The 16,448-nt window shown below is 30.3% G+C and overlaps 2 protein-coding genes across 2 annotated transcripts; one reads left to right on the top strand and one right to left on the bottom strand.

The window, feature by feature from the left end:
* Positions 1 to 3,918: 3,918 nt before the first annotated feature.
* On the bottom strand, positions 3,919 to 4,913 carry LOC110600791 (glutaredoxin-C9). The gene has a single exon (XM_021737662.1). The coding sequence runs from the start codon at positions 4,556 to 4,558 to the stop codon at positions 4,142 to 4,144; it is 417 nt and encodes a 138-aa protein (XP_021593354.1). The 5' UTR covers positions 4,559 to 4,913; the 3' UTR covers positions 3,919 to 4,141.
* Positions 4,914 to 12,103: 7,190 nt separating this feature from the next.
* On the top strand, positions 12,104 to 15,980 carry LOC110602234 (probable inositol transporter 2). Its single transcript, XM_021739698.2, has 6 exons — positions 12,104 to 12,534; positions 12,652 to 12,722; positions 14,033 to 14,368; positions 14,457 to 14,564; positions 14,647 to 15,243; positions 15,330 to 15,980. The coding sequence occupies exons 1-6, from the start codon at positions 12,399 to 12,401 to the stop codon at positions 15,810 to 15,812; spliced, it is 1,731 nt and encodes a 576-aa protein (XP_021595390.1). The 5' UTR covers positions 12,104 to 12,398; the 3' UTR covers positions 15,813 to 15,980.
* The last annotated feature ends 468 nt before the right edge of the window (positions 15,981 to 16,448 follow it).

The raw sequence follows: 16,448 nt of genomic DNA, 5'->3' as shown, positions 1-16,448 counted from the left end.
AATTTAATTTAATTTTAATAAAAAAATTTAAAAAAATCAAATTAAATTAATTAATAAAAATAATGTATTATTTTAATAATATAAAAAAATTAAATAATTAAAATTAAAATATTTTAATTAAATTTTAAAATATTAAAAATAAAATAAACTGAATTAAATCAAATCGAATCATATTAATTCCATTCGATTTAATTTTTAATTAAAATTAATTTAATTTTTATAAATATTAAAATTTTAATTTTTTATTTATTTATTTTAATTCAATTTTAAATATAAAATGCGTACCTAATGACAAGCATACCTTTCGAGATTTCGCCACTAAAACCTTAAAGAGAATGCTACTGCACTACTACTATTTCTTTTTTTTTCCCATTCTTTCTTGGGAAATGTGAGATGTGAGAAAATTGAGGATAAAGAATTTTATTCGATCTTGTTATGTAATCTACCTATGAATAACCTTATTGAATAAATTAATTAAATTTTAAAAATTTTAACAATTAATTTTATAAAAAAATTATGATAATTTAAATTATTGATGCATAAATAAAATAATTTTATAAAAATTAGAACATAATTAAAAAATATTTAAACTAAATTTATTAAAATTATAAAAAAAATCTTTTTTACAAAACAGTGAAAAATATCAAATTTTCTTTTCATTTTTAATCAAATGAACCTCAAAATTTACTTTTCATAATTTTTGAAGTATCATTAAAAATATATAAATATGTTAAAACTATAGATAGTATTTTATTTGTAAGGAAAAAAATAAAAATTATAAAATATATTATAATTTTAAATTATATGAAATAATGATTTTACATTTCCTTAATAAAACTAATAAAATAAATAATAAAAGTTATAAAAATTAAAAAATATATTAATAGAGCTAATAAAGAAATATAAGGGAGCTTTCTCTTTATTTCTATAGGGTGTGTTTATATAACACACTAAATTTAAAACTTTAAAATTATTAATTATTAATTTTATATATATGATGTTCATCAAATTTCTGGTATCCAGACTGAAGGTAAATTCAGGAGAAAGAAAATAAATTTAAAGTTCGGTAAAATTCACTAAATAGGTCAATTTATCAGCGCGACACCCAGTTCATAATTAAAGGAAGCTGGATTGACTCAAGACCTGAACCCTCTGAAAAGGCTTTTAGCACTAAATGTAACGGGAAGAAGGAGAACATGCCCAATTATACTACGACTATACCAATATGGGAATTAAATGAGAACATACCCAATTATACTCCGACTATACCAGCATGTGCGCTGAAGGGGGAATTAAATGGGCGCCTGACAAGTATGAACTAACAGGTATGTCCGTACATACGGGACTGCATAATAAAAACAGATGGTATTATAATAGAATAACAGTTATACAAAACAAGAAAAAGAGAAATAAATGATGGAATATGTTATTCTCCCAGATCAAGGTTAGACATACACCTATAAATTTTATTTTTTTTATTCTCAGAATATATAATCATGTAATTTTTATGGTGCTTTAATTATAAAAATTTGAAGGATAATTTAAGGTGAAAATTGATAGTTGAGTGATAAAAAAAAAAAAGAAAATCAAAATCTTTTCGTTTTTGGTTGAAGTAAGAATTTTTTACTAAAATTAAATTAAATATTTATGTCTTTAACAGTATTTTATTCATTTTATAGTTTTTATAATTTTTTTCTATTTATTTACAATATAAAGGCATAATTTATTTATTAATTAATTGTTAAGGTTTTAAAATTAAGTTTTCATACAATAGGCGTTTAATACCTTATATATAATTAACTTCCATTTATTTTATAGAAAATAAGTTGTATAAAAATTAATTTATTTTTTATTATTTAATTATAAAGAAAATTAAAAAATGCTAATTAATAAAATTCATTTATAAAAATTTGAACGGTTTTAATAAGATTTTGATATTTATTTTTCTTAGAAATGATTTTATTTTTTATTTAATCTGAAAAATATCTTTTATTTGCAAATTGTTTCAATGTCTCACATGTCAAAGAAAAATATATGTTTTTCATAAAATTGAAAACATGCTAAATTTTGTTGAAAATCTCTAGATTTTAATAAATTAATAAAGTTACACGATATTTTTTTTACTTTTATATATGAAATATATATTTAGAACAACCAATAAAATCTAGAATATAATTATTTTTTTTAAACTAGAAATTAAAAATTAAAGAGTAGAACTTAAAATCTCATACTAAAATAAACTATGCACTATAATTATAAAATAAGGCTATATGGTAATAATCTGGTAAATTAATATGCAATTTCATCCGTAAAAAAAAAAAAATCAGACTCCCTAATATTTAATTTTTCATCAAAATTTACTATTTTCTTTAAAATTCACTATTTTTTATGAATAAAATGAGTTTTTACATAACGCTATTATTATTATGAATAATTCGTTAAAATCTCTGTTACACCGATAACCACAAAATTCCCAATTAATTAGTTGGTAGGATCTCTAATTAATAGATACTAGTCAAATTTCTAAAAAATACTGTAATTAATTATTTTTTTACAGTATAAAAAATAATTATCACGATAATCAAAATACATAATTATTATAATAATTTGTTAAAATCCTGTTACACCGATAATCACGAAGTTTCCAATTAATTAGTCGATATGATCTCTTATTAATTAGTTGATACTAATCAAATTTATAGAAAATATTGTAATTAACTATATTTTTTTACGATATAAAAAAATAATTATTACGGTAATTAAAATACATAATTATTATCAATAATTCGTTACAATTTCAGTTATACCGATAATCACAAAGTTTTCAATTAATTAGCCGATAAAATCTCTTATAAATTATTCGATACTAGTCAAATTTCTAGAAAATACTGTAATTAACTAAAATTATTTACAGTATAAAAAATAATTATCACGATAATTAAAATATATAATTTTTACACAATTACTCTTAAAATTTTAAGTAATTATTTACCTTGGAAATAAGTAAACGCCAATTACCTCATGTCTTTTTTCTGTGATATTATCAATTACAATACAACTTTATTTCGATGATATAAAATATTATTAATTTATATTTACTTTTAATAAATTAAAATTCTAATAAATTAAAATAAAATAATAGCATAATATTAGATATATTTAGCAAAATAATATCGGAGAATCAAATTCACATGTAATGAGAAAGTGATTTTGGGTGAAAAAGGTGTTGACCATGACATGTATATTCATTACAATAACGAATTATAACAAATCCACCCATCCATATCTCACTTCAGTCCCTTCGTCATCATTTTCCTGCTATAACTGCCACTCTCACCCACAACCCATATGCTCTTTTTTATTTCTTACAAAAAAAAAATTTGATAATTATCCTCTTATTACAAGTCACTAAAAATTAGAGTATAATAATGTCATTTATGAAAAATTAAAAATATAATGAAATTTATAATATAGTCAGTAATAAGGGAGACTTACTATATTTTTATTTTTTTAATTATAAATTCTCTCCAATTCCACCGCTAAATCTTTAATATAAAACATTTTTAAAATCTAAACATTTTATCTGTCAATTAAACTATTCTGTCTAAATTTGAGTTATTTGGACCAATGGTTTCAAATACTACCAGATGGTTTTGGAAAAAAAAAAAAAACACAAATTTAGAAAGAAAAATGTAAATTGTTTTGAATTTTAAGATTTTTAATCATATTTTTGAGCCACTTTATTATTTTTTTAGATATCTTTATCGTTCAATGCATGCAAGATGCAAAAAATAAGAGCTACCACTTCACCCATGTATAAGAAAATTCATTTGAAGATACAGTTAGTCAACTTTGAATACGCAACATGACGTAACATCATCATATTTTTCAATGATTTTTTTTCTTTTTAAATTCCACATCCTAAATTTTCATTCTGCCGCCGGCTACCATATCTAAATTCCGGCAAGATACAACTTCGCATATTTATATATATCATAATTAACATAATGTTAGAACAAGCATAAATAGTATTTTAGCCAGAACGAGAGGGTCGTGTCACCTTGTCCTCCACTCTGTACAACCCTAATCATGTTAGACGAGAAGAATTAACTGACATATATCCGCTAATCAAGATTAGATTTTAGAGCCAAAGAGCACCGGCATCCTTGAGAAGAGGCACCAGTGTGCCGTTGATATGACAAGCCATAAGCGTCTCAATGCCGCCCAGAAACTTGCCACCAACAAAGATGGCCGGGACTGGCTGCTGCCCGTCCGATGCAAGCTGGAAGAGGACGGCCTGGATGTCAGCACCAGCGGAGTGGTGGTCCAACTCTATGATAGTAGGGCCAACGCCGAGGCCAAAGAGGAGACGCTTTGCCACGGTGCACATGCAGCAGCCGCTCATACTGAATAACACCACCGCATTACTTGAAGCCAGATGCCTCACTATCTCGTATGGGTTGTCGAACTGGTTCATTGCTTTTGATGTTGGAGGCTCGCTGTTGATTGCTACACTGCTAGCCATTCGGAGTCCCGAAGTTTTCTTCGCCACCTGCATATTTCTCGTTGAACAATACAAACCTTATAGTGAGCAAAAGATATTAGTTTAGTGAGAGCAAAAGAAACAAAGAAATATAAAGACTGAGAGTGAGAGTGAGAGAGAAGAGGAGAAGTTTTGTTTGCTACTGATAGTTTCTCGGATTTCTGATGTGTAGGGTTAAGTGGTCAAAGTAGCCAGAGACAAAGGTCGGTCACGAAACAAAGAGAAAATGGAGGGTTTTGTAGGGATCACTTGAAGTAAAAAATATCACAAAAATAGTGACACACAGAGTGTCCTTTATCGTATTAATCACTTGGGTACTGAGCATCAGTGTAAATCAGACAAAAACTAATTAGAAACAGGATGGTGAAGATCAAGGTGGCGAGCCTTTCTTAGTTAGTGTTCAATAAACATAACCTTATATAACATGTAGAGAAACGAAAGAAACTAAACCTGAGAAAGAGATGAAGAGAAAGGGACGTCTCTAGTGTACCCGGCAAACTCTGACGGGTTTGATCTCAATAATTATAAAAATTATTATTATTTCTATGGAAAAGTACTGATAGAGACCTCCTAGTTAGTCATATCCAGCTTTAATAGCCATAGGCATGCCCTCTCCTTGCTTCTTTGACGTACAGAGAAATTGTTGAACTTGTTAGATAGTGAGAAGAAGCTTGGAGTCGGACCATTTTAAACCCTGCAGCCACGCAAAGTGCGTACCCAACCCAGCACAGAAAAAGGCCCTCAGTGCATAAAGGATACAAATCCCAACAGAAAAGGATTCGAGAAGTCACGCTAATGTAGAAAACCTGAGGCAGCAACAAGAAACAAAAGAAAAAGAAGAAGAAAAAAAAAACAAGAACCTGAGTCATACAGTCTCTGGACACTGTGGTGTTGAAAGTTGAAACGCGTGACTGTAAGCCTTTTGTACGGAGATTTCAACGGCTTTGAACGATAGGCATACTCTTGTGTTGTAGCCTAGCTAGAGGCCCAAAACAAGTAAATATTTTGAATTTGGGCTTTGGGTATACAGGGAAAGTCTCAGAACCAAAAAAAAATAGATGAAAAAAGGGTAACCGACAAGCAGACAAGGAGCGCCTGAAACGCCGTCGTTTGAACAATGTTGTGTCAGAATCGGTTGCTTTCTTCTCTTTTCCCTGTTTCTGGTAACCTGACGCCTCATATCATCTTTAATCTCACCTTCACCTTTGGCTCTAGTTAGCTCATTGGTTCATTCTCCTGCCAATTCCCCATTCCACAATTTCTCATCTTTAATTTTAAATTAATTATTTGAAAGATTATTAAGTACCCTCCATGCATGTGCTTAGTAGGTCTAATACTGCATAATTTAAACAATAACTAATATTATGTGAGTAAAGATACAAATACACATAATTTGTAGTATAGAATTTGCCGTATATGCATAAGATACACATTAAACAAGAGAGTTTACATAGTAAATTATCAGGAAAAAATTAAGTTATATAGGGTTGTGAAGGGCAAATAAAACTCGTGATTAATATTAATTACATCCGAATCAGCAGCCTGTTAAAAGCATCTCCTACTGTGTACCGAACAAAATGGTGTAGAGGCCAAATCAAAGCTCGTAAAGGATCACAAACATGGCAAAAACGCCAGCAGGAAACTGATGCAATCCTGTTCTTTAAATTTTCCCAGAATCTCACGAACCAGTTTTGGTTTCTGCTTATAAGAATTGCAGTTGATTGTAAGTAAACTGAAGCTGCATGCTTCACCAGAAGATTGCTAATCATAATATTTGACGGGTTGAAATCATATGCTTCACAACTTAATGCAGAAGTTGGAGGTGAATTCACAATGATGTCTTTCAAACTTGTGTATCTATGTTCTTCTTCATTATCTACAATGTCTGGTGAATTTTTCAGATTTGTCCATTGTAATTTTTTCTGGGTTTGAAGCTCTGTCTCCATCATTACAAGAAAGGGTAGTGATCAATAATGTTGTGGTTCAAGGTTAAAGATATATGGTTGGTTATTTTCTTTTGGTTTTGGGTGATGAAGGTGAAATTGGATAGGAGAAACGGTTCCCATTAGTGTTTTCTATCTGTAGAGTTGGAATTTGTTAATTTGCAGCAGAATTATGTTTGTGATGTCTAACAGAGGACATCAAAGTGATCAATCATCGAATGTTGTTTTTGTGTCGGAATCTTTTCTCGGTCTTTGGCTATGCATTAATATCGGAAACTGACCCGGACAAACTTTACTTTTAAGGGAAGAATTTGATGGGTTTCGCTGCATGCATGCAAACGATGGGCTCTGCATAGCCCACATTCAAATGGGCTAAAACTATTGAATGGGATAATTTCCACATAGACCGAGAAAAACTCACATGACTTTTTCTTTATTTTTTATATTTTTTTTTGTCATTTTCATCTATTTTTCTTTTGAATTTTGTGTGTAGTAAAAGTTCACAATGTCATTGGGTTTTAAATTTCCACTAGATTCACTTGATTTGTGATAAGGAGTGGTCATGAAATGAAGGCTAACTTATTCTATGAGGATCTTTGCTTTGAGCCTTTAGCAAAAGCAAAGTGGGAGAAGTAATCATTTTTCTTGTAGCAAAAGCAAAGTTCAAAATGGCTTTTTTTTCAGCTTTAGAATTGTCCAGAATCTTGTAGAAGTATTGTTGTATTGGTGGTTAGTTGAAAAAAGGAGTAAGCTTGGAATTGTTTATTATTTATTTGGACATTGAGAAGTTTTAGTTATAATTGCTGCATATGGTAATAAAACATGCCTTCTACAGCTTCTCTGACAATTTTCTTGACTGGAAAAGGCAAAGGATCACAAGTAAAACAAGCACTTCTTTCATACTCACAAGTTTATGAAAATTTAACATTTTTTTTTTTAATTTCTCCATTTATATTTTAATTATTAAATGAGATATAAAGAAAGAATAATTCTCCCATCTTGATCAACAGAATTTAAAATTGGGATATTTCTATAATATTCACTTGTTTCATGAAATTTTTTTTTTTTTTTTAAATCAAAAAGCAAAGTCTTTCTTTTATAAAGAAAAAGCAATCTTTTTATCTTTTGAGAAAGTTAGGGAAACTAATAAATTTTTCATATATCCGTAATTGTATTAACATCATTTTTTTTTTAATATTGTAACCAAACATCGAAAATTTGATAATTTTTTATAAAAATTGTATAAAATTAAAAATAATTACCGTACGAAATATTAATTAATTTTTTAAAATTAAATAAAATCTAAAAATCAAATTGGATTATTTTTCTTTGGAGATGGAGAGAGTGAACCTGAATTCTTTGAATACAAACATGATCAGCTCAAATCATGTGTCAAATTTGGGTGTACGAATTAATAAAGAAACTTGATAATGTACTGGAAAATAAAACCTATTTCAATCATTTCCTCTTCAATGTCTTATAATGCAGCTTTCATTTTCCGAGGAAGCATTATATATTTGTTGAAAATAAAAATTCCAATGAGTCAATCCATTATATTTCACGTTCACATGTCTAATGGAAATTCATTGTTGAAACCTCGCATTGGTCGTAAAAAGAGATAACGTGTCTCTTATATGAGCTACAGATACTCTCCTTTTAAATTAGCTTTTGGGTAAATTAGACTTGATTTAAATTTAACACCCACAATTTTAAAAATGCATGAAAGTGCCATCTCAATTGTTTCTACAATACTCATAAAAAAACACTAAAAACAACTCTATTAAAGATAAATGTAGAACAAAATGAAAGGCAGTGAGCACTCCCATAAGAACTGTGAATAAGGTATGTCTGTTTCACATCGCTTTCACATCTTCACGTGCTGAAGAAAATCAATGAAAGAGACCAAATTTGAACTGCCTTTGCCAATAGAAGTTGGGGCATTACATTTCCATCTCATCAAATCTTCGATTCCAAATGTTGCTGCTCATCATCATATATCATCAAACTTGTCTACACGTAATCAAGTTGGTTCAGTTTTCTAGGACATCTGGAGGAGATACTAGACTAAGTTTACAACGTAAATCGAACAGATCAATAATGTAATCGATTGAAATTCATTTCATAAAATAAATACTAATAACATATTTCAGATTTAAAACACGAAAACCCTTTAAAATACATTTTCTTTACAGCTTTTACAAATGGATCAATCGAAGAATCATGGACATTTTAGTTCTCTTAAAGCTAACATATAATTACTTAGGACTTAAGAAAAATAATATATCAGAATAACCTATAGATTCATCACATGTAGTTTATATGAAACTATTGAATAGTACAAGTAAGATTGGGTAATATTGAATGGGCACAATAAATAAGGGGAGTAATAGCTTTGAGACTTAAGTATTTGGGATGTTTTAAGGTTTAACGTTAGGAAATTGCATAAAGAGTTATGAAATTGAAGAAGATAAGATGAAAATTCTCTTTTATGAGCAGATGAGATTTATATATTAGATTTTAATATAAAATACACCTATAAATGTCTCTTAAAATTAAATAATTATATTTAAGTCAGTTCATTAATAATAAATAATTTGTTCATTTAATATTTAATCGATTAAAATTATACTCTACTCTAATACACCTTAAATTAAGGTGGTCGAGACGTGTGCATTTAAAAATTTTATATGAACTTTCGAAGAGTTCGAGTTTTAAAAATTAAAATATTAAAATTTTTAATTTTTTATTATTTTCGTGTCCTCTTAAATGAAAATTAATATTTTTTTATTTTTCTAATTGATCACTCAAATTTAATCAAATTTAAATATTATAACAATACATACGTATCGTGGTCTCGAGTGAGTTATATTTTTCTTGTTATCATAACGTAATCAAACTAGAGAGTTTGACCCATTTAGTATTTTATGTGCATGCCTTGCTCATCAAACTCTGACCTGCCTGATCAATAATGAGATATTGAGGCACAAGGGAAATTAAAGCTTCTTTTTCTTTTTAATTAATTTATTGATGTCTAAGGGAAAAGTAAAGAAGAATTCAATAGGTGGTCAATTGTTATTGGTTTTATTATCTGTTGTCATCATTGATGCGTCTCTATTTTTTTTTAAAAAATAATTAATTGGCAAACACCATATGGGGCCAAAGAGAAAGAGAGGAGCTCAGCATTAAAGAAGGATTTTGGTCTCCTTCGTAAGTCTCACGGTGACGCCAAAACTTTCCATCAACTTTATTTAAAAGATGGATTGAAGAGAATCTGGGTTTGGCTTCTTTCATATGATCTGTTATTGTTCTATAATAATAAAGTTCAAGAAGGAGCCCACTATGAAGATGATCAATCTCAATCTCAAAAGTTAAAACCCAGGTTAATTTTCATATTAAACTATAAAAAATACCTTTTTTTTTGTGAATTCTTAACCACAGCTAATGTCATTTGTTTATTGGCGGAGCGTTTGTATATAAAAATTACTCGTGGGCTGAAAACTGGGATGGTGTATTTATGCAGAAAGAGTAAGTCGATTATTTGCTTTTGTACCAAAATTATCAACATTCACTGAAAGAAACACGTGTTGTAATAGAATTTGTCATTGAAATTCTTATAGATGTATCAAAGTAAGAATAGAATTCATGTAGCTTGTTTGAATTGTAGATTTCTTTTATCACCACCACCACCACTCACCCAAATGATATGACATCTCCCAATTTTCTCCAGTGGGGTATGTATTTCAGCTTACAAGTGTTGAATTTGGAAACATCTCCAAGTGAGATTTTTTAATATGAAAGGAAATGGAGAATCAGCACCCTTTCCCCTTGGTAGGTAGGTAGGTAGCAAGCCCCGGACAGACAGTATTGTTCAGAAATATCCCTCATGCCAAAAACCTCCATTTAGTGCAATATGTATATCAATTTCAATAATTTTTAGTATAGCTTTGAAATTAGACTCTTCATGGTGTCATGTTTCTTTAGAATAAATAAATTCTCAATTTTTTATTATAATTTTTAATTCATAACTTGTAATATAACCAAATTTTCAAAGTCATAATTTGACTGTTACTGTTCTACCTTATCTTATCACACTTGTTCAGTCCAACTGGATTTCGGCCTTTTTCTTTTCTCCCTGCTTTCTTTTTCATTGAAAGAAAAAATAAAAGATAATGAAGAGTTTTTTACATAAATGCAAATTAGTATTAATACAATGAACTGCAAAGCAATCATAATTTAATCTATTTCAGTAATTTAACAGTCAAATATTTATTTCATAAATTTTGTATATTTTATAAAATGATTTCATAATTAGATTGGGACTTCAGGAACCAAAGGGTGATGAACAGGTGTCTCTTAAATTAAAAAGAGAACAAAGTTAAAAAAAGTTGTGGCCATCATTCATGGACTTTTTCTATGTGGAAAATTTTATGGTCAGCCTAATCTTTTTTAAATCTGAAATTCAATATCTAATGTTCATATTAAAAGATAATGTAAAAAAATATATTTTTAAAAAGATTACCCTGTTTCTAACTGTGTTTAAAGGAATTGGAAGTGTATGATAATTTTGATTCAATCTTAATTTGATTAAATTTAATAGATAAAAATTGCAGAGTGTATTTCTCATCTAAGAAATTCATGTTTAAGTCTCCAATTGAATAAAAAAATTATGAAAAGGACTAAATCCTGAATGATGTATTTTCTCTTCATGATTGCTCTTTAATATTCCAATAACTTTTCATTTTTCTTTTAATTATTTTATAGGTTCAAACGCATCTTGTAATAGAAAAAATTTAAAATAAAAAATCGTCAATTTAATCTTCTATATCAAAAAAATTAAATACTATGGTAAATAAAATTAAAGAAGAAAAAAGCGTTTATCCAATTGGTGTTTAATAAAACAATTAAATCATTTGAATTATGTTAAAATTAAAATTTAATTTTTTTAATTTAAAAAATATTTTTTAATTTTATAAAAATTCATTTATTTATTTTTATAAAATAAATGATATCAAAAGGAGAAGTAAATAATTGAAGCTACGGTTTCGCCGGGGAACATACATGAGATGAGAGCATTGCAAGCCGTGACAATCGACAGATGGTGAAACAAGTGCCGTAAGCGTTGTAACTGAATTAGGTTTTACTGTTTTAACCATTCTGACAGAAAACCATTTAATCAATTACAAATATATCAGTTCATATAGCTGATTTTTCTTTTTAACTTTAAAAAAAACAATCAATTTTTAAAAATTTATATATAATTATTGAATTAAAAAAATAATATTAAGTTAATAATAATATTGGTTTAATGAATAATGCAGTAATTAGATGGAAGAGCTGACATCATTCACATTAATTATCACTTAACTGAAAGGCATTGCAATTATTATATTGGATGGATAAATTTTTTTAATTAGGACTCGTAAAGACTAATTTTGTATTCATTATGAATATTTTTTTTATTATTGGAAATTAAGAAGCCCAGAATTTTCTATTTATATTTTGCTGCTGAATTGATAGAGCTGGAAAATAGAAATCTATGAATATTTTAATTTATTCTTTTAATGCTGAAAAAGCCAAGTTATTTATGAGTGAAGAAGCGGACTCAGCAAACGACAAAGTTGTCAAGACTTTGGACTTCGGCCAGATGCTCCCAATATATATCTCCTAACCCCTCTTACCCCTACTCCACCCTCCAAACACCCCATCTCAGATTTTCTCTCTGCTTTGTCATTTTCCAGGAAAATTACCCAAACACATACGCCTCTCTCGTTTTGTCTCTTTCTTTTTCTGTGTGTGTATATTTATATATGTATCATTGCTTGTGTTTGTCTTTCTGCGTGTGGTGGGAACTGGTCGGCGAGAGTAAGAGCAAGTAATTAAAGAGGGCTGGTTGTTGTTTTTGGTTGAAGAAAATGGAAGGAGGGATACATGCAGGCACAGATGCCTCTGCTTTTAGAGATTGTTTCTCTCTAACTTGGAAGAATCCTTATGTTCTTCGCCTTGCTTTTTCTGCTGGCATTGGTGGCCTTCTCTTCGGCTATGACACAGGTCTCTCTCTCTCTCTCTCTCTGAATTTTACTCTATGGATATGGACAATTGTACGTTCACATGTTCTTGAATTTTTATTAAGACAGGATATGCTTTTTGTGTAATATTTTATTACAGGAGTCATTTCTGGTGCCCTTCTTTATATTAGAGATGACTTTAAGTCAGTGGACAGGAAAACTGTTCTACAGGTTTTTTGTCTCTCTCTCTCTCTCTGCTTAATTTCATATGAAAGGAAAATTATGATTGAATTGGCAAACCAATGAATTATCAACACTTGAAAAAATTGGATAAAATAAAAAGAATAAGTAAGTTAGTGGTAGTTAATTTCTTGAATAAAACGTGAATTTTATTTTCAATTTTTATTTAATTTTCCACATATTAATACTTTCCACTAAATATTCTTCATAGAAATTACCTTTTTACTGAATAAATTCTCTCTCTTCACATGCAATTCGTTATCTTTTCTATTTTAATTTTAAAATATATGAAGGTCTGATCCACCAAAAAGGTGGCCCTCCTCATCCTCTTTGGTCTTTTTCTTCCCTTTTTTTTTTTTTTTATTTTTTGCTTTTCAGACCTTCACCAACATCATAGATTTTGGGACTATATTATGTTTCTGTGAAATCAATCTAGAAAAGCTGGATTTTGTTGGATAGCTCATAGCTGAGCTTCATAACATTATCTTTCAGTTGGTCCTGTGCATATATTAAGCTATTAACCTTAAAAGTTCATTAGTTGTTTTTTAAGAGGATTTTGTTCTAATTTTCACAACGGCACTTTCAACAGATCCAAAACAAATCAGACAAGTTTCCAAGCAGGACTGATAATTAAGTTTCTGGAGTTGCCTACTTGGGCTTCATTGGAAATAAATTGATAATTTATTTAAGATTGTGATTGAAATTTACTTTTTCAAAAAACATGGTTTTAAATGTAATTAGGAAGAAAGATTTGAAAAGAAAATTATTACTTTGAAGGTTTTCTTTGAATAAAGATATGTTAAATGTAAAATAATAGTTTCAATTACAACATCAAACATTTCAATAAATTGGGTGGAGATCATTGATAGAAGTTGCATCAGCCAGTTTAGTAAACGTCCCTCTCTTCATCCATTAACCTCCTTTTATTCCCAAAAACAAAGATGGAGAAAGAAAAGATTTTGTTTAGAAAGAAAGAATTCAATTTCTTTAACTTGAAAACTTTTCATTTTGGAAGATTTCTTTTGTTGAAAGTGATTGTTTTCAAAATGAAGCTGCTGGCAAATGGGATTTCCAATTCTTGTAAAGTTCATAGCAAATTTGCTATTAGCTGCTTCAGTTAGAAAAATCAAAATTAAAGTTTAAAGGTTTATGCAATTAGCTGCAACAGAGTCTCACTGATCTTGATCCAAATATTGCAGTGAAAAATATCAAGTAAATCAAATAAAACACTAAGCATGCCATTGTATGCTTCTTAGCAATTAATCCTGTGTGCAAATTGTTCATTGATGAAACATAAATAGGAGAGCATTGTGAGTATGGCAGTTGCCGGAGCAATAATAGGAGCAGCAATTGGTGGATGGTTAAATGATCGGTATGGAAGAAGAAGTGCAATCCTTATTGCAGATTTCCTGTTCTTCATTGGAGCTGTAGTCATGGCTGCTTCTCCTGGCCCAGCTCTTCTCATCGTCGGTCGAGTTTTCGTTGGACTTGGCGTTGGAATGGCATCAATGACAGCTCCTCTTTACATTTCAGAGGCTTCTCCTGCAAAAATCAGAGGTGCCCTTGTTAGCACCAATGGATTTCTCATCACTGGTGGCCAGTTTCTTTCGTATCTCATCAACTTGGCCTTTACAGAGGTAAACAATAGCAAAGTTTCTAAAACCTGAAGCTTCTGAATTAGTCCATTTCAAGGCTATTTAACTGAAGATTTTCGTTTTGATCTAGGCACCTGGGACATGGCGGTGGATGCTTGGCGTTGCAGGAGTTCCAGCTCTTCTTCAGTTCATTCTCATGCTAATGCTCCCAGAATCGCCTCGCTGGCTATACCGGAAGGTAAAGTCCTCTCATACACTCTTCATCTGGTGCGTTGCTAGCCAACTTTATACTTACAAGGTCTATAATTTTTATGTGACAGGGAAGGGAAGAAGAAGCTAAAGCCATACTGAGGAAAATATATCCAGCTGATGAAGTAGAAACAGAAATCCGGGACCTTAAGACCTCGGTCGAAAAAGAAATTGATGAAGAAGGAAGTTCTGAGAAGATTAACCTCATCAAACTATGCAAAACCAGAACTGTAAGAAGAGGACTAATTGCTGGTGTTGGCCTTCAGGTTTTTCAGCAGTTTGTGGGAATTAACACAGTTATGTACTATAGTCCCACCATAGTTCAGTTGGCTGGTTTTGCTTCTAACCAAACTGCTCTGCTGCTTTCACTTATCACTTCTGGCCTCAATGCGTTGGGCTCTATTGTGAGCATATACTTCATTGACAGGACTGGAAGGAAGAAGCTTCTCATCTTCAGTTTGGTTGGTGTCATACTGTCTCTTGGTCTTCTATCAGGAATCTTCCATGAGACTACAACTCACTCACCACTTGTTAAAGCTGCTGAAGGCCGCTACGGAAACTATACCTGCCCTGATTACAGTTTAGCCACCAATGCTGCTTGGGACTGCATGGATTGCTTGAAGGCCACACATCCGGATTGTGGGTTTTGTGCTTCAGCTTCTGATAAGGTAAAAAACGCTTATCATAAATCCTAACCAACAGCATCGTCGTCACTGCCTTTATTCGTAGCCATGATTCTCTCATTTCCTTGCAGCTACTGCCTGGAGTATGCTTGATATCAAATGACACAGTGAAGGATCTTTGCCATGGAGATCACAGGGAATGGTACACAAGGGGATGTCCTAGCAAATATGGGTGGGTTGCATTAATTGGTTTGGCACTCTACATCATCTTCTTCTCCCCTGGAATGGGTACTGTGCCATGGATTGTGAACTCTGAGATCTACCCTTTAAGGTTCAGAGGGGTTTGTGGAGGAATAGCTGCCACAGCAAACTGGGTCTCAAATCTCATAGTTGCCCAGTCTTTTCTGTCATTGACACAGGCTATTGGGACTTCCTGGACATTCCTAATATTTGGGGTTATATCTGTAGTAGCTTTGTTGTTTGTCCTTGTGTATGTGCCTGAAACAAAGGGGCTACCAATTGAGGAGGTGGAGAAGATGCTGGAGCTCAGATCTCTGCGGTACAAGTTCTGGGAGAAGAGATCTGAACCATATGAGAAAAAACCAGAAGTCTGATTAGTACTAGAATTTAACGTGATAAATTTAGGAAACCTTGAAAATTTAAGAATGGAGGTTTCCTTATTGTATAAAACTAATTTAAACTTAAGAGATGTGTTGCAGCTTCTTGACTAGTGGAATAGACGTTGCCATCCTAAATTATAGCAGACTAAAGATTAAAAGAAAGTAATCTCAAGTTTGTAGACTGTACATGAGAGATTGATCCCTTCAACAAATCAAAGCCATTTTATATGCAAAACCAATTCAAGGTCTCGCATGTTTGGAACTATGGGCTTAAGCATTTCATGTCATACAGGCTAATAGTTATTGGGTTTCGAAAGTGTAAGATCACAATTAGCATAAAAATACTAATTATTGGGTTAATAGAGATTGAGTCCATCACTTGGCCCACCCTCCATTCTACAAATTTACATGAGTCCCATTATTAAATTACTTACATTTTTTAAAGTTACATGATAATAAATTTCATAATTATTAAATGCTTTCAAAACAAAAGTAAATATTAACAACAGCATCAGGTTTAAATATCAAAATGGATTATAAAAATAATAAAATAAATTTTTATAAATTTTCAACAGTGGATTTATTTTAGAATTTTTTAGTGAAATCAAATAAATGCTGTCCACTAATAAT

This window comes from Manihot esculenta, chromosome 15, assembly GCF_001659605.2.
Source record: "Manihot esculenta cultivar AM560-2 chromosome 15, M.esculenta_v8, whole genome shotgun sequence".
In the NCBI taxonomy this organism is placed as follows: Eukaryota; Viridiplantae; Streptophyta; class Magnoliopsida; order Malpighiales; family Euphorbiaceae; genus Manihot; species Manihot esculenta.
This window is presented reverse-complemented; position numbering and strand designations above follow the sequence as displayed.